This window comes from Brachyhypopomus gauderio, chromosome 2 (assembly GCF_052324685.1).
Source record: "Brachyhypopomus gauderio isolate BG-103 chromosome 2, BGAUD_0.2, whole genome shotgun sequence".
NCBI lineage: Eukaryota > Metazoa > Chordata > Actinopteri > Gymnotiformes > Hypopomidae > Brachyhypopomus > Brachyhypopomus gauderio.
The window spans coordinates 6,601,346-6,625,087 of record NC_135212.1 but is presented as its reverse complement, the minus strand read 5'-3'; the positions used below and the strand labels follow the sequence as shown (position 1 = coordinate 6,625,087).

General features: G+C 44.8%; 1 protein-coding gene across 3 annotated transcripts; it reads right to left on the bottom strand.

Moving 5' to 3' along the window:
• Positions 1-13: 13 nt before the first annotated feature.
• On the bottom strand, positions 14-22,917 carry plekhg7 (pleckstrin homology domain containing, family G (with RhoGef domain) member 7). Of its 3 annotated transcripts, none has more exons than XM_076984831.1 (18): positions 22,731-22,917; positions 15,946-16,818; positions 14,492-15,202; positions 12,140-12,162; positions 8,994-9,112; positions 8,775-8,815; positions 7,400-7,495; positions 6,924-7,070; positions 6,438-6,533; positions 6,221-6,325; positions 5,561-5,674; positions 5,053-5,227; positions 2,768-2,883; positions 2,455-2,542; positions 1,802-1,881; positions 1,513-1,666; positions 984-1,081; positions 14-614 (listed from the first exon to the last, which is right to left on the bottom strand). In XM_076984831.1, exons 3-18 carry the CDS (start codon positions 15,104-15,106, stop codon positions 504-506), a joined length of 2,178 nt encoding a protein of 725 aa, XP_076840946.1. In that variant the 5' UTR covers positions 15,107-15,202; positions 15,946-16,818; positions 22,731-22,917; the 3' UTR covers positions 14-503. The 3 variants fall into 3 exon arrangements, with proteins under 3 accessions (XP_076840946.1, XP_076840941.1, XP_076840936.1); XM_076984826.1 differs by lacking the exon at positions 22,731-22,917 and adding an exon at positions 17,909-18,144 and having other exon boundaries at positions 15,946-17,401; XM_076984821.1 differs by lacking the exon at positions 22,731-22,917 and having other exon boundaries at positions 15,946-18,144.
• Positions 22,918-23,742: the final 825 nt, after the last annotated feature.

The following is a 23,742-nucleotide window of genomic DNA, read 5'->3' as shown; positions in this document are numbered from 1 at the left end:
CCCTGTTTTGTATTTTATTGCCTTTGGGGGATGAGAAGACCTTTAATGAATAAAGCAGATGTAGCACAGTACACAAATACATGGGTAGTTTCTTGGTTCTAAAAAGGCTTTAATTAAGAAAAGAAAAACAAGCTTAATGACTACTTATATTGTAATCTACACCTTGTAGCAGTGGAGTCCTTTTGGGCAGAATTAATCAGGGTTCTACTCAACGTCTCCGTCATGCCTTTGGGTTGCAGGGGCTGAAATGTGAGTTTAGCTTGCAGATGTGAAGCATCTCATTTGAAAGGCCCTTGACCCTGCAGGTCTGACAACCTTGCCGTGTGGATTATTTAGAAATGCTACCTGGGCCACACAGCGCCCCTGGTCACACGCATGAAATGCACAACGACCGTGCTGGAATGTGGTGACCCGGGCAGCCCCTTCGTGAGCGGTTGCAGTCACACGGACGTGGCGGCCCCGTCCGGAGGCTCCGTGGGGGGTGGAGTGCGTGCGGATGGCGGTTATATCTGCGATGACTCCAGATAGAAAGAGGACTCCTTCACATGAGACCAGCGAGATTCCTGCTTCAGCAGAGCCCCAACCGCTTCCTCGATCTCAGTCAGCCACACTTTCTGAAGCACACAACACACATGAACTGCGGTCAGTCCGCACAGGACACCATGTGCACACTGAGTGTCTCTTCTGGTTACTGGCTGTGCTGGTTTGGAGGACACTGCTCCATCGTGTAATAAAGCACGTTATACTGGCCCGGTGCTGCCAGAAATAGAGTGAATAGTGAGACAATTCTGGACCCCAGTAGTGGGCTGGTGACGGTCTGTGCACATGGTTTGGGTTATTAAAAACAAACAAAACGGCACACTGATGTGTTTTAATGGGCTTTCTGGGTCTCGGCCCGTTGCCTTGAGGCACAGTGTTATACAGCACTACAAATACGAAGGTGGGGTTGTAGTGTCGGCAGGAAGCCGAGTGGCGTGTCTCACCTTGGCTGACTCCGTGTGCGCCTGTAGGACGTACACTCCTATACACTGCTGGTAGCGGTTGTGGTGCATCAAGATGAAGGAGTGGGGAAAACCAGACGCTGCAGAGAGAAAAGACACGCTGGTCAGTTTCACCGCACCACCACACCAGCCCAACGTGTGCAGACGCTCACTCCACCCATCTCCTCTCACTCCACCCATCTCCTCTCACTCCACCCATCTCCTCTCACTCCACCCATCTCCTCTCCCTCCACCCATCTCCTCTCCCTCCACCCATCTCCTCTCCCTCCACCCATCTCCTCTCCCTCCACCCATCTCCTCTCCCTCCACCCATCTCCTCTCCCTCCACCCATCTCCTCTCACTCCACCCATCTCCTCTCACTCCACCCATCTCCTCTCACTCCACCCATCTCCTCTCACTCCACCCATCTCCTCTCCCTTCAGCTCTTTCCCTCAGACTCCTTCACTTCTCCCCACATCTATCCCTCCTCCCACTCCTCTATTCCTCTCACGTCTCTAGTCGGTAGTGAACCTGTGGCATTGAGTCGGTCTATGTTCCTGAGCTGTAGGCGGTCCAGTGAGATGGGCTGGTCCAACACGATGAAGGAACAGCCCTCCTGCAGGAGCTGCACCAGCTCGGGCGTGGCCGTCGGGTGCAGGGGGCTTGGCTCCGCCCCCACAGGCTTCTGCGGAACACAACGACCAAATCCATCACATCGTTATTTATAGCTATCGTTATAAAAATCAGTCATGGTGAGTAGTTAATCCAGTGATGACTCGTGTAACAAAATGCAGTGAATTAGAGAACTGAAATACTGTACCTTTTTACTCCGTTTGATTTTAGTGATCAGGAGGAATTCATCAAAAAGAAACACGTAAACCTCTTGCAGCTTGGCCTTCTCTGTTCATACAGAAAAAGATCAGGAGCAAACTAATGTAACGTGGTTTGGGTTTATTAAAGCAGTTTACACTCAAGTCAAAGAGGAAAATTGCATTTATTACACAGAGCTATTATGGATTCTAAAACTCCTTTATGTGTACTGAAACTCCTGCACATGTTCTGTTAGGTACAGCCTTATACTGTACGTGTTCTGTTAGGTACAGCCTTATACTGTATGTGTGCTGAAACTCCTGTACGTGTTCTGTTAGGTACAGCCTTATACTGTATGTGTGCTGAAACTCCTGTACGTGTTCTGTTAGGTACAGCCTTATACTGTATGTGTGCTGAAACTCCTGTACGTGTTCTGTTAGGTACAGCCTTATACTGTATGTGTGCTGAAACTCCTGTACGTGTTCTGTTAGGTACAGCCTTATACTGTATGTGTACTGAAACTCCTGTACGTGTTCTTTTCTGTAATCAGTTGTGCTAACATTTTTGTTTGTTCAATCTGTATTTGTGCAGAGTCAGATGTTCTCTGTTCAGATGTTCTCTGTTCAGATGTTCTCCCACGAGCAGACGTCCTGCGTGTCTCACCTGTGAGGACGAGCTTCCCCTCATGCAGGAGGCTCCGGCGGGACACCAGGTCTTCTGGGGTCACTACCTTTAGCAAATGTTTCAGATTCTGTGGGAGAGATCAGCATCACAACGCTGCGTTTTTACTGTCATTGTGTTTAATGAGATTGTGTGTTAGTGTTTGCTAGTGTGTGTGTAACTAGGTTTAGTGTGTTTATTACTGTGCTTATTACTGCATTTAATCTATTTGTTACTGTGTTTAGTGTTTATTAATGTGTCTTATTATGTTTGTCACTGTGTTAACTATGTTTAGTGTGTTTATTACTGTGTTTACCTCTGGAACATGAGATTTCTTTCCTCTCTCCCACACAGGCAGCCACACCAAGGATTCCTTCAGCTTTTTGACTCTCTGGTAGTTGTCTAACCACTTAACCTTGCCCTCCAGGTCATCTGGCAGAGAGACGAAGAGAGAGAGAACAAGAGAAAAAGAAAGAATGAAACAAACAGAGGGCGGAAGAGAGAGAGAGGGGGCGGGAGAATAGCATTATGTTATATTCAGTTCAGCTTCACAAAGTCTCAGTTAAAACAGGTTTCATATTAACACACCTTCCAAACATTGTTGCCTTTGTGCTAATGATAATTGTTTTCCAGTTTTGAGACAATTAACTCTCCTTTCATAAAATTATGCTCCAAATTCTGACTGCAGAAGATCTCTTAATCATTTCATGAAACAGATGGACACTGAGAATCGCTCCACACTGCAGTAGGAGGGGTGGCCTGCCCTGGACACTCTGAAAGATCACCTGCAAACACATCTCAGCACACAGGGCTGGATCCCACACCCAGACACACCTAATTACAGGATGTGGAGAACAGTGCTAAGACAAGCTGCTATTTTCCCCAAATCGTTTTTCAAGTGGTGGAGGCACTACGTGGGTGGGTGAAAAGGGCCTGTCCACCTGGTCTCAGAACCAGAACCTGCACAAACAAGGCAGGTCTGACCATTCTTACTGCAAGACTTCACAAGCAGTCGCCTTAGATGGCCATAACCGGCGAGACACCACAATGGCCTCCACAGAAGACTAATGCGGATTAAACCACTCTGCTGACTCCTTACAATTCATTACATCATGCTGTATATCAGGCGTACTCAACTAAATTTGTCCGCGGTCCAGTTTTGGCAGATACCTGTGACCTGAGGTCCGGTGCGGCGGGGGTGGCGAACGTAAGTTGTTGAGCGGGGGGGGGGGGGGGCGAACGGTGCGCGAACGGTGGAGGCGTTTATACTTTCGCGAGCGTTTTGTCCTAAACGATAGGCGTTTTGTCCGAAACGATATGTGGTAGAAACACCCCTCAAAACAGGAAAATGAACATTTACCTGACCAATTTTAATGTTGCTATATGTTTCAGGTTTGAAAAGTGCTGGAATTTAGGTTAAAGCACTGCTTGAAATTGTAACTACTTGGTTTCACAACAAATATCTGTCTAACTGAATAGTTCTCTTGTATTAGGTTAACAAATAGGCCTACGAGCCTCTTGTAATTCCAGGACGAAACATGAGAGAACCAATGAGATTGGGCGTTTTTTTTAACTTAATTATGTTTAACATGCTGGGAAATATTGAAATGAACCTTGAAAGTGGCGTACAGGTGCTTGAATTCCACCTTATAAAGGTGTATGAACCCTGAAAACGTGACTTTGTTCATTGCGCTGAAGCGCGGCGCGAAGTTACAAAATTCGAGAGGTGCACGACCTCGCGAACCGACAGCGCGCGAGGCACTCGCGCACACGCGGAGCCACAGCGATTACGTCATTTTCGCCGCGCGGACCCTCGCGCCGCTCGCGAAGCGTCAACCAGGCAGGCTTGTTGTTGAGCGGGGGTGGCGAACGTAAGTTGTTGAGCGGGGGTGGCAAACGTAACACTCGTGACGGAGTGTTTTTTCAATAGCCCTGAAATAAATGCTACGGTTTTGTTTTAGTCCGTATCCAGTTAATCAGGAATGAGATTGGGTCCGGACAGGACTGCGTTCGGGTCCGGATCCGGACCGCGGTCCGCCAGTTGAGTACCCCTGCTGTATATGCATCCGAATGACCTGTTAACAGAAGGCTGGTGTTCCACTATGTGTAATGGGGAGTGGCCCGTAATCGGATCTTTAAGCAGACACCCGAGCCCTGTGGAGTCTGCCACTGACTTCCAAACTGAGCAAATTCTGAGGTGAAGTAACTGGCTTCTTTGATTCACGGACACGAGCACCATAAGCCAGTGAGCGCCAACTCAGTCACATTTGAGAGTTTCTGGGGGTTTTTTTTTAACTCCTTGTTGTGCCAGCGTTGTTTTTATTTTTCTGTAGCCATCACGGGCCCTGTGATGGCAGTTCACTACCTGGAAAGGTGAGCTGTACCTGCACAGGTGTTGTTTATAACTTCTGACAGGACATTGGTGCATTAGAGCGAGACGATCAGGGTACACGCTACACAGCAGCAGGGCTGCCTAGTTTTACCCTGCATTAGGACCCCGCTGCTGCTGAGTATCTAGCAAGCAAACCGATAGGACGCCCCAGATGACAGCATCATCACCTTTGACCCCGTGCTGCCACAGGCCCACGGAGGCGGACTTACGTATGGCCGTGTCCACCAGCTGGGCCAGGCGCTGCAGGGCGTTCTCCTCCACTGCACTCTCACTCCTCTTCTCCAGGTTCTTCAGGAGCAGAGGGTAGCGCGTGAAGCGCTGCAGGGGGACGACCAGCAGGTCTCTCAGCTGCAGCCTACGACACTCCTCATGCTTCTCACACCACTGAGGGAGGGAGGGAGAGGAGAGATCTGACCAGAGCGATTCTATTCATTAAGATGATGCTCGCACATTTTTTAAATAATTAGTACAAGTTTGTGGAGGAGAGGGGAGAAAAGAACAGTGAATATGAAATGAGTTTAAGGAACAAATTAGCATCAACAGATGATCATCGGTGGAGAGATAGTGGAGCACGGACACCAGGCACGGGCCCATCGGGCCTGCAGTGTAGTGCCCCTGCCTGGATGCTGGGTGCTCCGAGACCTCCTCAACACCCTGTCTAGGGGTTCAGACCAGGCGCCCTGGTGGACCGGCTCAGAGCAGATGGGTCTAGCATACCTTCAGGTAGGAGCTAAAGTCCTCCCTAGTTCTGAGGCTGTCCAGGTATAGTAAGGCTGTGCTGTAGTTCAGACAGTACTTTTGCAGACAGTGGCAAATGTTCTCGCCAAAGGCCTGCAAACGAAGCAATGGAGGAAGGTCAGAAGGAACCTAGAAGAACTCCCATACAGAAGATTTCAAATCAGGTGTCTAACTTGGTCTTCAAGCCATGATCCCAATTTAAAGTGTTTTGTATTTCATGTTTTTTGACCAGGGCTTTGAATTGACTTATGTATCACTAAAACCACATATTCCTAGTGACTATAGGTCAACTATACCAACATGCCTAATGTTATATCAAAAGGACATTCTTTTAAAAACTAAAACTATTTTGTGAAAACACTTTTGGAGACCAACAAAATAAGTGAACACCATGAAACTTGGACAGCAGTATGGGAAAACTGGGTTTCCACTAGGAGAATCAGAGTGCGCGCGCGCACACACACACACACACACACACTTGTCTACAATGAAATCTACGACGAATCCTATCTTGTTACTTAATCATAACAATCTTGAACTCAGATGTTGGACTTTGATGTGTGCTGTGAGATCAATCGTGACGGAGTTTAGTAAAGACAGTAACGACAGCTCGCACTCATAATACGATTCAGTTGCCACCTTGTTGAGCAGCACTAGGAGAGTTTCCATTGGGTAGTCAGATTCCGGCGACGCCCACATCTCTTTAACAACACGAAGCAGGCTGGTCAGGAAACCAAAGCTAACCTGTAATCAGGCAGCCAACAAACAACATGACCACACACACCACAGTCCACAGACCCCTTCAAAATGCTAATAAGGATCCGTACATATAAAGGTGCAGATCTCCCGGGCATACCAGGCAGAGTTCGTTGAGGTTAGCAAAGAGCATCCAGGTGTCGATGTCCTGTAGACACTCTCGCATCTGCAGGTTTGTCAAAGGAGATAAAAACACCTGCAAAAGTAACAGATTGTCAAACATGTTAAAACATCTAGAGTCCTTTCCTTTCCAGTGAGGCACATCAGGCATTTTCTGCAAATTTGATCTAATCTTCAATCGTTCGGAAAATACGCTTTTCATCAGATAATTTAGACAGGTTCCTTTTCAAAAGAATCATTTTGACATTCATTTTTTTAAAGAATCCTTTTGACTGCAAAGTTCTCAAAGCTATCAGGTTTTAGCACTTTCACCATGGAAAGGCAGTAAACGTTGGAAGACTGTGTTGTAAATTAGTGGCACACCTCCACCTCTCAATGTGATCACAGTGTCTCACCACATCCACAGTCCCCACCTCCACCCCTCTACGTGATCACACAGCATCTCCACACCATCCTCATCTCACACCTCCTTCAGCACCATCAGCTGGTCCAGGAAGTAGACACACTCGCTGGTGAAGAGCTCCCAGACGCACTCCTGCCTCCTGAGCGCCTTCGGTTCGTCCTCCACCCTCAGCTGCGGATGGCTTCTCAGAAACTCCTTCAGACTAGAGTCCTGCAATAAAGAACGCAATAAAAGCAGGTCATGCATGATCGTACATGTCCATATGTCTAAAGTCAGAGCCACACGTTTTAAAAGGGTCAGGATGATCTCACACAGAGAGATAGTTTGAGTTTAGGAGGGTGTTTGAGTAAGGGGTGGTGTTTGAGTATTGAGTTCTTGAACAGCCCTTGTTGAGGAGAGCAGTTTCTACTAAAGTCTTCCACTTCATTCTAAAATCATGCTACACTGCTAATCATTCAGACCTACATATGCTCTGTGCCCAAAGAACTAATCCTAACACTGCCAGGTACTGCGTCACTATCAGCCATGAACGTTGTTACCTTGTACTTCTGGAAGTCTGTATCTCTCCAGTCCTGAACTTGAACTGCTGTTAGACATCTGTCAATGTCGGCAGAGCTGTGCGTCTTCGTTTTAGTCTAAAGCAGACCACAGTTCAATTGCACAGAGGCCAAAGGACGTACAGTGCTCCGAATAACAACAACAGTATAACTTACATAAACACACAAAACAATAATTGCAAATGTACTGAAACGAACTGGGTGCAGTAGCTCTGAGAGGGATCAAATAGGACAATCCACCAGCAGGAATGCAGGAAAGCTACTTCAGCGCGGAACCTTTGTCTTCTGCAGAGGAATCTCTACACAATAGGATCTATTAAGTGGCTCCATACCAGAGTCACAACCACACCTAGACGTGCTTACACCAGGAGACTGAAGAGTGCGAGATCACTAATCAAACTGCACTCTCTCAGTTTGTCGAGGATGGCTTCGCAAGTGTGTGCACTCCATCAGAAGGTTCTACACTTGTTCGCACATTCACGTCCATGACTGGAGGACTCGGTGCCTCTGGGCGCTGAACACAACAAGGCTCGTCTCACTCGTGGTTCTATGTTCCAGCCAATCAAATGTCTGCGTGGTCATGTGACCAAGCCAAGCGTTTAGTATTCTCTGTACAAGGTGGAACACTTGACAACACAAGACCAGCATCACAAATGTATGTGGAGGTGTTGGAGGAGGGGGGAGTTGTACGTGTTCCTTACTCTGGCCTTAAAGATCAACACCTCATTGACAGACAACAAATCTAAGAGTCCGTTTTAAAAATGTGAACTTCCCCAATATGTTTAATTCCTTTATTTAAACAATATAGGTTTAAATTCTTAGATATTTATTTTACAAAAGATACTGAATCTGCAGATCTGGGATCCGGCATAACACTGGGCTTAACTGAGATTGGGCAACAGTTTGTTTCGGTTCTCTCTTACATGTGATTGCATGTTGGCGGCCATTATGGAGGAAGCAGAATGAGAAGAGGGGGCGTGTAGCTCTGTTTTAGCTCTGGCTGGGTCTCAGTGTGCCCTCAACCCCAGGTGGGCTGACCCAGGAAGCCCTATATCACAGCACTCGTGAGGATGTGCAATACCAGCTGTGACCATTAGGGCGTTCTCTCCACAGTGTGTGGCCATTAGGGCATACTCTCCACAGTGTGTGGCCATTAGGGCGTACTCTCCACAGTGTGTGGCCATTAGGGCGTACTCTCCACAGTGTGTGGCCATTAGGGCGTACTCTCCACAGTGTGTGGCCATTAGGGCGTACTCTCCACAGTGTGTGGCCATTAGGGCGTACTCTCCACAGTGTGTGGCCATTAGGGTGTACTCTTCACAGTGACACTAATGGAAAATAACAGTGTTTCACCTACCGTGTTACGCCTTGAGAAAGGCCACTTTGATTTCTTTGTATCTGTGCAGGAAAAATAGAAAGGTCGATCTTACCAGATCCACTACTAGTGTACAGTGCACATCATACATACAGTGCCCAAATGCATGCATACAACTACTACAACATTCACCATTAGAATAACAGTAACAGCAGAAAAATCTGACCAGGATGATCTGAAAAATATGAATTCATGACCAACCTGAAAATGTGAATCGGTTTAAAACGTCTGCAGCGCCATTAGAAACAAAGAGGTCACCAGGGGAAACATCCAATCCAGGAAGAGTTACCACCACCGAGCTCCGCCTCCTCTCCTGCAACCTGATGAAAGCCTTTTAGAGAACATCAGAGACCATCCTGCCCCTAAAGCTCGTTAGCCACTCTGCGCCTGAGAGAGATGTCTGCCATGCTAAAGGACAGCTGACGAACACGGGTCACAGCACCCTAGTGAGAACAGGTTGTTGTCTCTTGCAGTACGTCTGTGGAAGTCTGTGGTTAAGATTCACGTTGTACTGGAGTCTACATCGAAATATGACAACTAGACAGTTCGAAATTTTAAAACTGATGTTAAAACTTCACTCCGCTGAACATTACAGGAACCATGTATCCTGCTGGAATTGCAAATCCTTGGTTTGCATTTGCAACATGGTTACAACAAGTTCATCAAGTTGCAATAACCTGTCAAAACTAAAGAGCCAACATTCCCGAACGCGGCGTAACTGAACCCACATACGTACATCGTATATTCGGCTCAGTAAAGCTCTTCACGGTGACGCGTGGACTCAATCACTCTCTCACTCGGAAGCAGCGGAGACTGAGCGGAGAAGCCAGACAGGAATATCCACGTGCAACCCACACACAGCAGTCCTGTGGCACTCAGGACCTGTTTCTTGGCTTCCTGCACGTTGGTTTAAGGTACCAACACTCGGGTGTCGTTATGACGTAAATATCCACTCCAACACCATGACTCCTCGGCATGGCACACGACTCACATGACCTGGTGCTCTCTGGCCAGCTTGAGGCAGGCGACTCACTCCAACAGAGCAGCCTGCATTCAACCTGAGACCCGTCCTCCTCCCCGCGTACCTACACTGAGGACACCTCCACTGTGCTGTTCCCGGTGTCCTTTATTGACACGCACCGTAAAGCAAAGAGTCAGAGCTCCCTAGCCTTGTAAACCGCGGCAGAAGTGTTTTGGCGACAACCCGACAGGCCGGTTTAGGACGCACTGCACCTGTCCTCTCTTGAAGAGGTTAAACGGTAGTAACCATGGATACTGCGGAACGTGTCAACAGTTTAAAGCTGATGTCGTTTCTAGTTTCTATAAATCTGTGAAAACACAAATACCCAATGAGCTTCTGTTCTCTGCCGCTTCTCTTCCTCTGAGCGGGATGAGCGTGAGAGTTTGGTGAAATGATATGGGATGGTGGCAGGATATGACATCACATTGAGCACTGAATCTATAGAGCTTGTAGAGTCACATTCTCTCTGTGAGCAGGGCAACACGCTACAGTGAGAGACATATCATCCTTTATCGTAGATACACAGACACATCACATATTTGGGCACTGCACGCAGGATACCATTACTGTTACCTGCGCCTCCATTTAGGGACCAGCATTCTCAGCCAAAAAGTCCCGATATTGTTTATCTGGTGACAATCCTAGAAATATTTTACCCTCATAGTAGTTAGGAGAGACAACAGAGTGACAAACCAGTTCTATTACCTCCGATAACTACCGGTAGTAACAATCTCACTGACCAGAGCTTTGGGTGCAAGGTCCAGATTTGAGGACCACTACAGTAAACCCATAAGATGACCATCCTAGTGTAGATACGTGGCACACAGCTTCATGGGTACATATCCTGACAAGAGCGGACTTCAGAGTGACCTCCTGCATGGTCCAGGGTAATCAAAACAGTGACTCAACGCAAAATCAGCATAGCCAGATCTGTTATCAGCTTTTCCATGTTTTCCTGACTGGGGCTGCGTGTACTGATAAACACTGCTGTATATGCAGTTGCTATGAGACTAACACTCTTGGACCTTATAAAAGCCACAGTGCAGTGTCACAGTGACTGTTCACACAGTAGTACCACTCACCGAGCTAATGCTCTTCACACAGAGATCAGGGATTCAAGGCCTATCTAATAAATCAGGCTCATGTCAACCCAGTACAGGAGGAGGTGAATCGACTTGTGTACCATCCACAATGAAAACAGGTCATTGCTAACACAATGGCATCAGTAGGACAACCCCACCTTACTGACGTAGGTCCAAAAAAACCCCTCAGCAACACTCCCGACCCAACGAATGGAGCATTGTTCTTGCACCTCCACCACAGAACGACGGCTGCGCACCACAGCAGTCTCGGCCAATGTCTGCGCAGGCATGAGCTGTCCCACACACCGTAGTGCCACAGTGTAATTAAGGCCACGGCAGCTGCCTAATCATCCCAGTCCGAACAGAAGGCTGTCTTGTAAGGTAAGAGCTGAATGGGGAGACCAGTGCTAATGAGAATTTTGTCTGGCCCCAGCAGGATTGCGGTTCACCTAAATAACTCTCCTAACCAATGGTATGTGCTTGTGAAGAAAGCAGTAGCAATGGAAATTCCAACATTCACAGATGGAGCACTCATGGTCTGGTGGTTAGGGAACCGGTCTAGTGACTGGAGGGTCGTGGGTTTGATTCCCAGGCCCGAGGCCATGACTGAGATGCCCTTGAGCAAGGCACCTAACCCCAACTAATAATCACTAGTGTGTGTGTTCTAACTGCACAGGTTAGACAAAATAAATTTTGTGTGTGGGTAAATGTGGAGGACAAATTTCGATTGGGGTGAAAATCATAGTTGACAAATGTGGCAAATTAACTATCTGCACACTCCAGAGGGTGCTCTCTGTGTTAACCTTGCACTCTCCTGTGTTTGCATCACTCCCACGGGGGTGCTGTCTGCTCAGAAACATGAAGCCTCAGCTGTACTCACAAACAACAAGTCTTATTTCTATAGCACATTTCACAATCTCAAGGACGCTTTACACACACAAAATGGCGCTGCATCACAAAGTCCTTGCTTAATAAAATGTTTCAAATCACAGATGTGAAAGAAAACAGACATTTTGGGAAGGAATTACTGGTTTTGCTACAAAGTAAAATGTGATGACTGTTTAGTTAGGCTGAGTGGAGAAGGCTTTGTCATGGCACACAGATACACTGTACATTACAGGCACACAGGCATTCTGTACGCACTATGATCTCTGTGTTTAGTGTTACTCCATGAGCACGACTACACAGGCCATATGCAAATCTAATGAATGCAAACCAGTGGAGAGTGTAGGAAGCATACTTACCTTTTATGACTAAGCTCATTCACCTGCAACAAAAACAGACACAGTATATAGTTAGGTCCATATATATTTGGACACTGACCATTTTTTTCTTTTTACCCATTTACTGAAACATATTCAAGTTACAGTTATATAATACATAGCACATGGACAAAGTCCAGACATTCAGCTTTCATTTGAGGGTATACACATTAAGATTGGATGAAGGGTTTAGGTGTTTCAGCTTAACATGTGCCACCCTGTTTTTTAAGGGACCAAAAGTAATTGGACACTTGACTCAAAGGCTATTTCATGGACAGGTGTGGGCAATCCCTTCTTTCTCAATTAAGCAAATTAAAGGCCTGGAGATGATTTGAGGTGTGGTGCTTGCATTTGGAAGGTTTTGCTGTGAAGAAACCATGCGGTCAAAGGAGCTCTCCATGCAGATGAAACAAGCCATCCTTAAGATGCAACAGAAAAAAAACCCATCCGAGAAATTGCTACAATATTAGGAGTGGCAAAATCTACAGTTTGATACATCCTGAGAAAGAAAGAAAGCACTGGTGCACTCATCAATGCAAAAAGACCTGGGCACCCATGGAAGACAACAGTGGTGGATGATCGCAGAATAATCTCCATGGTGAAGAGAATCCCCTTCACAACTGCCAGCCAAGTGAACAACACTCCAGGAGGTAGGCGTATATCCAAATCTACCATAAAGAGAAGACTGCATGAAAGTAAATACAGAGGGTTCACTGCACGGTGCAAGCCGCTCATAAGCCTCAAGAATAAAAAGGCTAGACTGGTCTTTCTTTGCACAGATGAAACCAAGATCAACCTCCACCAGAATGATGGAAAGAGAAAAGAAAGGCATAGTACAACTCATGATCCAAAGCGTACCACATCATCTGTAAAACACGGCGGAGGCAGTGTGATAGCTTGGGCATTCATGGCTGCCAGTGGCACTGGGTCAATAGTGTTTATTGATGATGTGACACAGGACAGAAGCAGCTGAATGAATTCTGAGGTATTCAGAGCCATACTGTGTGCTTCAGACAAAAAGGCCCACAAACAAACGGCAACTGAAATCCGCCGTAGTGAAGACCTAGCCGAGCATTAAAAAGGAGGAAACACGGCGTCTGGTGATGTCCATGAGTTCAAGTCTTCAGGCAGTCATTGCCAACAAAGGGTTTTCAACAAAGTACTAGAAATTAACATTTTATTTGCAATTATTTAATCTGTCCAATTACTTTGAGCCTCTGAAATGAAGGGATTGTTTAAAAGATGCTTTAGTTCCTCACATTTTTATGCTATCATTTTTTTCAACCCACTGAATTAAAGCTGAAAGTCTGAACTTCAACTGCATCTGAATTGTTTTGTTAAAAATTCATTGTGGTAATGTATAGAACCAAAATTAGAAAAATGCTGTCTCTGTCCAAATATATATGGACCTAACTAAGGCCAGGCATCGACGAGGACATGTGTGAGTGCAACAGTGGACCTGCTGAGCTGAGTATGGGAACGTGTGTGTGTGTATCAGTGGACCTACTGAGCTGTGTATGGGAACGTGTGTGTGTGTGTGTGTGGATCAGTGGACCTACTGAGCTGTGTATGGGAACGTGTGTGTGTGGATCAGTGGACCTACTGAGCTGTGTATGGGAACGTGTGTGTGTGTGTGTGTGTGTGTGTGTGGATCAGTGGACCTACTGAGCTGTGTATGGGAACGTGTGTGTGTGTGTGTGTGTGTGTGGATCAGTGGACCTACTGAGCTGTCCCTGCACCCTCAGCCCCTCTCAGACTCAGAGCCTCTCACTGCCCTGTAAACGTAACTGGGTGGGTTTCATTCTCTTAAGGCCCCCAGATCTACCCAGATGTCCTGGGTGCACGGAGGACATTCCTGGGTGAATCAATGGCTAAGGGGAGGGGTTTGCCTTCTGTTCTTTTGATCATCGACTGACCCCTCCGCCATCATTAGCTGCCCCTGACGGTGGTGAATGGGGCCCACAGGGAAGACCTTCCCCAAGGGGTCTGGGCACTGGGTTCAGCCAAAGCTGTCACTGCATGGAACTGCTGATTCATTGGCTGTCAGAAGGCCTCATTGTAAAGTCTCACCCCAGGAGACAGGGTAGAACCAGAAAAGAAGCTTCAATCTAAACAAAAGCAGAGGCTCCCTGAGTTATTACGAGATGAGAAGAAGATCCACTTATAAACCCAAGACTGACTGCCACTGAGTTTATCCTGTAAAATCTATGGAGATGCACACGATCATTATCATATGCACACCTCCACCCTGTTCTAATATACAGCAAGGATTTCCTATCAAATTCACCTACATTAACACATGTGCGTACAGGGCGGAGCTGCGTTCTACTGTACCTGTTCAGTCTCCTGAGCTGTGAGAGAGACAGTCCTGTCAGGACTCTCCTGTCTCCTGCAAATGCTACTGCTGCTAACCGTCCTTGACCTATGTGATCTGGTTTTCGCACGAGACACAGGCGAATCAGACTGAGAGTCCGTCTGGTCCACCCCGTCTGACTGTGGTGGAGCGGTGGCGAGGGGAGACTTCTGACGGTGTGTGGGAGACGAGGGAGGGTGAGGTGAGGGTGTCTCACGAGTTCCAGTGTCCTCTCGAGTGCTGTCGATCTTCCCCATCTCCCGGAACGACGTTCTCATGCTCCTCATCCTTCTTAAGGTGGGAGATGTCGAGATACGAGCCGGGGCCTGTCTGTCAAACTGAAACAAGGGCTTGGTCATGCCGTCCGTTTCCAAAAGCGCTCCATATCTTAGTCTCGATGGGGTCCGTGCCAGATCAGACCTCACTATGACGGGACTGCTCGTTTGTGTCTCTTTGTCCACGGTGGTTTCACACTTTGTTTGAGTGTGAGCGTCCGTCCTTTTTGCCTCGTCTTCCTCGTGCCATTCAATATACTTCCATCTAAGACTCTTACTTGGATCCTTTTCATTTGTATAAACGTGATTCAATTCAGTCATCTTGCACAAATCGGCATTATTTTAAACTAATGAAAGTTAAATACTGTTCAGTCAATTGGTATTGTGAATATCAGAGGGCTTGCTGAGGGACAATTTCTAGAAGTCAGAAATGACAGGAGTTATTTGTTTATATATATTTAAATACATTTTATATAAGACATTATATTATATAATACACATACATATTGTGTGTGTGTGTGTGTATATATATATATATATATATATATATATATATATATATATATATATATATATACACACACACACACACACACTATATTACAGTATATACACACACACACACACACACATAAAATCACACACAATGTAATCATTGGTCAATGTGCTCTGGGCACAATGCTGAGCTAGGTGTTGAGAACAGGAGCCTCAGCTTACAACAAAAGCTAGGCCTATTCGTTGAAAGCCACATGCAGAACGACTGTTTTACTGCGACATAAACCGGCCGCAGTGACAGTGTTGATCGGCGTTTGATAAAACCGTACCGGATAGAAACACTGCGACTTGGTTAAACGACACATGAAACGTAACTAGGCTGAAACAGCCTAAGCGTGGGACACAAAGGCGAGCACGAGCGCTGCGCACCTGCTCCGAGCCCGACGGGCTGATTAGACTCGGCCAAGTGAACTTACTATTTATCCTGAACACACTATAACCGCACTTATACTGCGAGAATTGGGGTAAAGATATGTACATTTTCAATTGGTTTCCTTTATTTTGTCTTTTTTCAATGCCTTAATGTAAATGAATATTTCCCCCCAGAATATCGAAACCTGTTAAAGATAGGTTATATCAAGCGAACCAAAGCCCAAGTTACTTACGTTTTAGCGAGTCTCCGTCAGCTGTTTAACCTCCAGTGAGTCGTGAGTGGTTTTTCTGAGGGGACGAGGTTAGAGAGATCTTAGCGGGACGCGTTATCGCTCCTCTGCGACGTCTCCGCCACGCCGGTCGTTATCAGATGTGAAGAGTCAACGCTAGTTTAGAAACACGCAGGCAGACCGCTCCAGGTAGAAGGCTCTGACTAACTAACCACTGGCCTTGTTCACTGATGTTACCCACACACAATAGAGGGTGGAGCGATTATGGCATTATTTTGGTACAGTGAAGTGCTTGTCCAGCCTGGTCTGAAAATCATGTTATCTAGCCTTCATATTGTTTTATTTCAAGTAGGACTTTTATTTATGACATTCGGTACATAACATAGTCTATGATAAAACAAGCGATTAGTTTATTATTAAACTCCTTTACTCAACACTAACATTAGTAATTCGTTAGTCCGTTCATTATTCTTAGCTAATTTCCATACGACCATGTTTAATAATTGCTGCATTGTTGAACAGACCTATAACAGCTACTACAGCTGCTCGCTCATTACAAGGAAGCGAATGTCAAGCCCGATCTGTAAACGCTCATGATAATTCCGTGTGAACTTTAATACTCAGCCAACACGTCTGACGACCAACTAGCTTGAGACGCTGTGGTGCACGTAAACCGTTAGGTTTATACTTTTACAAAGTTGCAAATAAACGTAACAGGCCCTTTACTTGCACACGATTATCACCAGCCCTCTAAAGTGCGGCTACTTAATGGATATTTAATGAGTGCCGTCACTAAACACGTGATTAGACTGTAGTTGTTTGACTAGGCGCTAGATGGCAGTGTGCGCACACTTTTGTTCCGCTTGTTGGCTGGGCCTAAGTAGGAGAAAAGAATAGAAAGTAAAATCAGGGCAAGATAACCGATAAATAACTGTGAACCTCAAGTGATAAACAGCTAGTCCAGATAAACTTTTTTATATTCATCTTTTTATTGCACTTCATCAATAGAAAAGCAAAGCAAAAGTTAGCAAAGTGCTGCTTTATTGTTACAATGCGATTGCTGGATGTTTAAACGTGAATGTTTTATGTCATTCGAAGTGAATTTAAGAACAGCTCTATGCGCCACAGTTATTTTCATACTGTCGTACATAGAGAACTCACACTGTAAAATATTCAATCATGGACGAGTGTACTTTATTATAAATAAATGTTGATATTTTGTACAATATGCCTGGTTGCAACAACACCACCACGTCACTCGTACTGACCCAGTCCCCCCTAAGGTCCACTCGTAAGGTAGAAAATAAACGTTGTTCTTGCACATTGCCCCACCAAACCGCAGGACACTCTTGTATGTTGAGGAAAAAGTCCACTAAAGTCCGCTAAAGTCCACTAAAGTCCGCATTCCGCAGCAGAAGCTGGTGTCGTTGTTCTGAGTTGATACTTCACAGCGGTGTGCCTACACAACAACGACCAAAACACGTAAATTCATGAAGAAGACCCAATGAAGAAGGAAAGAAAGACAGTATTGGTACTTCCTTCATTTTACGGGATAGGCTATTCAAGCCTGAAAGTGTGTCTCCTCCCCCAGACTGCTATATTGGACAGAAAAAAGCCTCGTTTGTCTCACAGGAAGAAGTTTCAAACATGAAGAAAATCGTCAGTTAAGAAGCCGCCATCGAACACCTACTATACGGCGGACTTTAAAGTTGCTTTCACTTGCCAAGGGAAAGAAACGAGTTTTCCTGTCTCGGAGCAAAAGACCAAGATTTGACAGATGGATTAAAGGTTTTAGTCGACCGGGGCTCACTGAAAACTCGAGGAGGTCTCACAGTGGAGACACAGCCGTCAACTACTGCAACATGTCAGAACACAATAGGTCTAGTTTCCTTCATATTGGGGATATCGTGTCTCTGTACGCGGAGGGCAGTGTCAATGGATTTATCAGCACCTTGGGGTACGTTACCTCTTAACACTGCGCCGTCGTTTTTTAATCACTTGTAACATTTCGTGATTTATACAAGTGCATCCATGCTGCATAGTTTGGTACCCCAGACGTCTAGGTAAGTGTGTAGGAATAAGGAAGTGATTTCAGCTCTCTACACGGGCCTAATAGAACGAGCGAGCGGTACAAGAATGTAAATGACTTAACAGGAACGCAAATCGCTTGTGTGCACTGTTCATAATACACACACACACACACACACACACACTGTATGTATGTATGTATGTATGTATGTATGTATGTATGTGTGTGTGTGTGTGTGTGTATATAATAGTTTGGTGGCTTGAAATTCCGATTGGAGTAGTGGATTTGGCACTTTGAAATGTAGGATATTGTGACACATTGTGCATCCTGCTTTGCATTTATTTTCTGTGTAATGTTTACTAAATAAATGTTATACTGATTAAATTGTTTGTTAAAGTGAGCATCGCTTTAGTAATTACGGCACTTATACGAGTACTTATACGAGCCTACACAGTTTAGTGTTAGCTGGGACAGTAAGTGATTGTGTTAATATTTAAAGATTGTCTGATTTGGGCTACTACCTTTTAATTCAGAACCTGTGACCCACATTAATCCAAGGGCGCTTTTTTGACTTGCCATGACTCATACTGGCAGTCTCGAGACTGCAGGTTGCAGCATGACTTGAGTTGTGTGGTCCAGTCTGACGCTTTACTTTCACCTGCGACGCCTTCGCCTCACTTATAGTGTTTTGAGAGGCAGCAGGTTCAAAGTTCATCATGTTGAATCTATATATTAAATTACTACAATTTTAACATTAAAGGGGTTTTTTATTTGTTTACATTAACCCCCCCCCCCCCCCCCCAACCTGTAACAGACCCACTGGTCCCAGTCTGGCCTCCCCAGTTCAGATGGTCTAGAACCTCCACTGAATGGTCTTCTAACTTTTGGTAAATGTTTGAATATTGGTTATTGTGCCCCATAGAAGAGAGGTTGTTAGAAAAAGCTTGAGTTGTGAAACGCACTACAGGAGGAGGACGCAGAGGACAGTGTCTTTCAGAGCCGTACAGAAGAGTGGGCAGTGGACAGCCATACTGAGAACTGCCCTCATTGATGTCAGGTTGTGGTTTTGGCTTTTGGTAGGATCTCAGAACCCATTACTGGAATATGGCAATGTTATTTCATACTGGCACTTTAATGCTTATGTAGCACTTTTGTAAGTCTCTCTGGATAAGAGCATCTGCTAAATGCCATAAATATAAATATATAATGATGCCTTATATGGTGGCGTTGGGTTTGCGTTTGGCATAGGGCTCTTTCATCATCATTTTGGTTCCTGTGACATCATGATAACCTTAATTAATTACTTGTTTACACAAGGTTTTTGCTTTCACATTTGGTGATGCAAATGTGTCTGGCTTGTAAATATAAATGTAAATGTGTCTGGAGTGCAGTTGCTATCATGCAAAGCAATGTTGGGTTTGCATGCAGAACTGTGAATGTTTTAAGTTGCTAATGGACTGTCCAAGATGACATGAGGCATTTCAAGATGGACTTGGTACTTTCATATATAACATCAGATGTCCATTGTGCCAACACAGAAAATGCTTGTGTGAGGGTTCTTTGATATGCTGTGGCAGTCTTCATCTCCGTCATAAGTTAGGCTTAAAGCCTTGGGCATGTTTAATCACCCCATTGGACAAGGCCTGTTGGACAAGGCCAGTTTCCTTCCTCTTCAGGTCAGTTGAGCCGTAATGGCCATGTTGGCAAACAGCAAGGTGGCCAAACGTAGTTCATATTTAACCTGATCTGCTTGTTCGCGCCTGTTAAAGTACAGACCAATGTGTTTGTTCACTCCTCAAAATAGTGTGTGAGAGTGTGTGTGTGTGTGTGTGAGAGAGAGAGAGAGAGAGAGTGAGTGTGTCTGCAAGTACACTATTAATTCTTTACATGCTCTCAGTATGTAAAGCATGTGTATTAACACCTGTCCCACTCCACTTGTCTTTTTGTCTCTGTTTAAGATAGCCTAGTAGTGCAGGTATGAAGCAAGTGGAGGGAAATAATAGACTGATATCCTTGCAATAATGTTATTGATCATGGAACTTCGTCACCTGTAATATTAGACTTACATTCATGATTGTCTGTCCATTGTATGTCCAATTATTGCATGTGTTCTATGAAGGAACAGCTCATATAGTGTTTAAAACTCAGCTGTGAGTTTTGCTTAGTAACTTATCAGTCTGCATCTTTTAGACCTTACGAAAGGTGTGTATGCTTCTGACGTAGGCCAAGCAGGTCATGATGAGCTGAAAAAATAACAGCAAGTAGTGTTCAGGGGTGTGAAACATTGCTGTGAATAAGGAATTGATAAATAAAGCCGGTTCAGCAGACTGTGAGAAAATTATAATGGCCACATTTTTTAAATGGTCTTGTTACTAAGCATTTTGGTGCTGTGTACAATCATAGCTACTTAGTCACCACAGTTTTGTTGGGCAGCCTGTCTTCTGTTGACCCCTGTAACCCCTGTAGGCGGGCGGGTCAGTGTCTTCCTGTGCTGGAGACAGAAGTGCTAAGAGCTGGTCTGGTGGGTTTGTGTCACATGACCCTCAGGGCAGCCTGAGTTACAGTTGTGATCAAATTTATTCAACCCCCACTGAAATAAAGTGTTTTGGCCAGTTTGACATTGATTTTGATCATTTCAGTCATCTTATTTACAATTATATCAAAGAGGCACTTATAAATTAGACAAACATAACATAATATTTATGACGGAATAACCACAAATGTCTTTACTGTGCTCACATCATTATCAGTTTTATTCAACCCCCTAGTGACATTATTTTTTAGTACTTGGTACAACATCCTTTTCCAGTTATGACAGCTTTCAAGCGTGAAGCATAGCTTGACACAAGTGTCTTGCAGCGACCTATGGGTATCTTAGCCCATTCTTCATGGGCAAAAGCCTCCAGTTCAGTCACATTCTTAGGCTTGCGCACTGCAACTGCCTTCTTTAGGTCCCACCAGAGGTTCTCAATTGGATTTAAGTCTGGTGATTGCGATGGCCACTCTAGAATGTTCCAGCCTTTCATGTTCAACCATGCTCTAATGGACTTGGATGTGTGCTTCGGTTCATTGTCCTGTTGGAAGGTCCAACGTCTCCCAAGCCGCAGGTTTGTGACTGACTCCATCACATTTTCCTCCAAGATCTCCTGGTACTGAAGGGAATTCATGGTACCCTGCACACGTTGAAGCTTTCCTGTACCATTAGAAGCAAAACAGCCCCAAAGCATAATTGACCCCCCGCTATGCTTCACAGTAGGCAAGGTGTTCTTTTGTTCATAACCCTGGTTCTTCCTTCTCCAAACATAGCGCTGGTCCATTGTCCCAAACAGTTCTAATTTAGTTTCATCTGACCACAGTACACTGTTCCAAAACCTTTGTGGCTTGTCCACATGACTTTTGGCATACTGCAGTCGACTTTTCTTGTTCTTTGGAGTCAGCAAGGGGGTGCGTCTGGGCGTTCTGGCATGGAGGCCTTCGTTATGCAGTGCGCGCCTTATTGTCGGAGCTGAAACTTCAGTGCCCACATCCGACAGGTCTTTTTTCAGTTCCTTAGCAGTCACGCGGGGATTTTTCTCCACATTACGCTTCAGGTAGCGCACAGCAGTCGCGGTCAGGATCTTCTTTCTGCCACGACCAGGTAACGTTTCCACTGTGCCCTTTAACTTGAACTTGCGAATGATACTTCCGATAGTGTCTCTTGGAATATTTAACAACTTCGCAATCTTTTTATATCCATTGCCTTTCTTGTGAAGAGCAATAACCTCTTCTCTTGTCCTCTGGGACAATTCTCTTGCCTTCACCATGCTTGGAAACACACCAGTAGATGTCTAGAAGGAGCTGAGTATCACAGTCCTTTTAAATCTGCCTAATTGGTGCTTATCATGCTTGATTGCTGCTCGTTGACATCCACAGATGTTTTCAATACCTGATGGAAAACACAGGAATAAACCTCTGTTCTTAGGAGTGGTAGTCGTAAAGGGGTTGAATAATTGTGTCACTGAAGAAATCACAAAAAGGCCATTTAATACTTTATGACAAAAAAATTGATGCTATCTTAGTTGCATTTAGTTCTTTAACAAGTCCATGTAAGATTTCATTATGAACACAATTACAAATGTGCACTGAATTCCATAAAACCCTTCGCAGCATTGGGGGTTGAATAAATTTGATCACAACTGTATATACATATATATACATACACACACACTATATTACAGTATACACACACACACAAAATCACACACAATGTAATCATTGGTCAATGTGCTCTGGGCACAATGCTGAGCTAGGTGTTGAGAACAGGAGCCTCAGCTTACAACAAAAGCTAGGCCTATTCGTTGAAAGCCACATGCAGAACGACTGTTTTACTGCGACATAAACCGGCCGCAGTGACAGTGTTGATCGGCGTTTGATAAAACCGTACCGGATAGAAACACTGCGACTTGGTTAAACGACACATGAAACGTAACTAGGCTGAAACAGCCTAAGCGTGGGACACAAAGGCGAGCACGAGCGCTGCGCACCTGCTCCGAGCCCGACGGGCTGATTAGACTCGGCCAAGTGAACTTACTATTTATCCTGAACACACTATAACCGCACTTATACTGCGAGAATTGGGGTAAAGATATGTACATTTTCAATTGGTTTCCTTTATTTTGTCTTTTTTCAATGCCTTAATGTAAATGAATATTTCCCCCCAGAATATCGAAACCTGTTAAAGATAGGTTATATCAAGCGAACCAAAGCCCAAGTTACTTACGTTTTAGCGAGTCTCCGTCAGCTGTTTAACCTCCAGTGAGTCGTGAGTGGTTTTTCTGAGGGGACGAGGTTAGAGAGATCTTAGCGGGACGCGTTATCGCTCCTCTGCGACGTCTCCGCCACCTCCAATAGTATACGGCGCGAGACTGGGAGACTCTCTCACCATGGCTCTCTCATCCTGGCTGCACCGCGCTGGTGAAGTTCTGTTATAGTATCGCGTAATTTGATAGGAATTTCAAAATAAAAGTAATAAATGAGAAGCTTAAAATTGTATTATATATATATATATTTAGCAAATTTACCGTTTCTACATAAATAACTACATATACTAGTTATACCTTCACTCTTTGTATTTACGAAACATCCCATATGGCATTATAAGGATGTTTGCAAAGGATTTGAAAACTTCAATGCACATTAAACTTAATGTTTTGCAGATAAAATTCAGGTAGAAATACATGAAAACACAAATAAAAGATTTCCATTTAGAACTTTATTTTTGCAAAAGCCCCATGGCTTACCCTCTTTAAACACTGTTCAATTTACAGTTGATTGGTATTCACAAGTTGTCAAGCACCTCTGCCATAAAATGGTGCATGTCTTGCACAGATTCAAAGCCAAACACGAAAGGGTCCATTACATCACTTTGCTCGTCCTCATAATGCCAGGCTTCTGTCCAAACAATAAAATATTACACAACTATAATAGGTTAACCCATTATAGACGAAATTTTTATTTTATTTATTTTATTTTATTAAAATTAAAATTAGATGAGACAAGCAGACTGATGGTAGTTATATATATATAAATGATCAAGCAGCATTACTAAATTAATTAAATTAATATACATCTCCTTCCACTGTTATTATCTATTTACTTTCACAGTATCACACATTGCAGAATTTAGGATGTACATTGTTCCCATGCGAAGTTTACAATGCAGATAACTTAACAGGCTATTCTTTAAAGTTTTCCTTTCCACAAAGTAACTTTATGAACATATTCACTGCCAA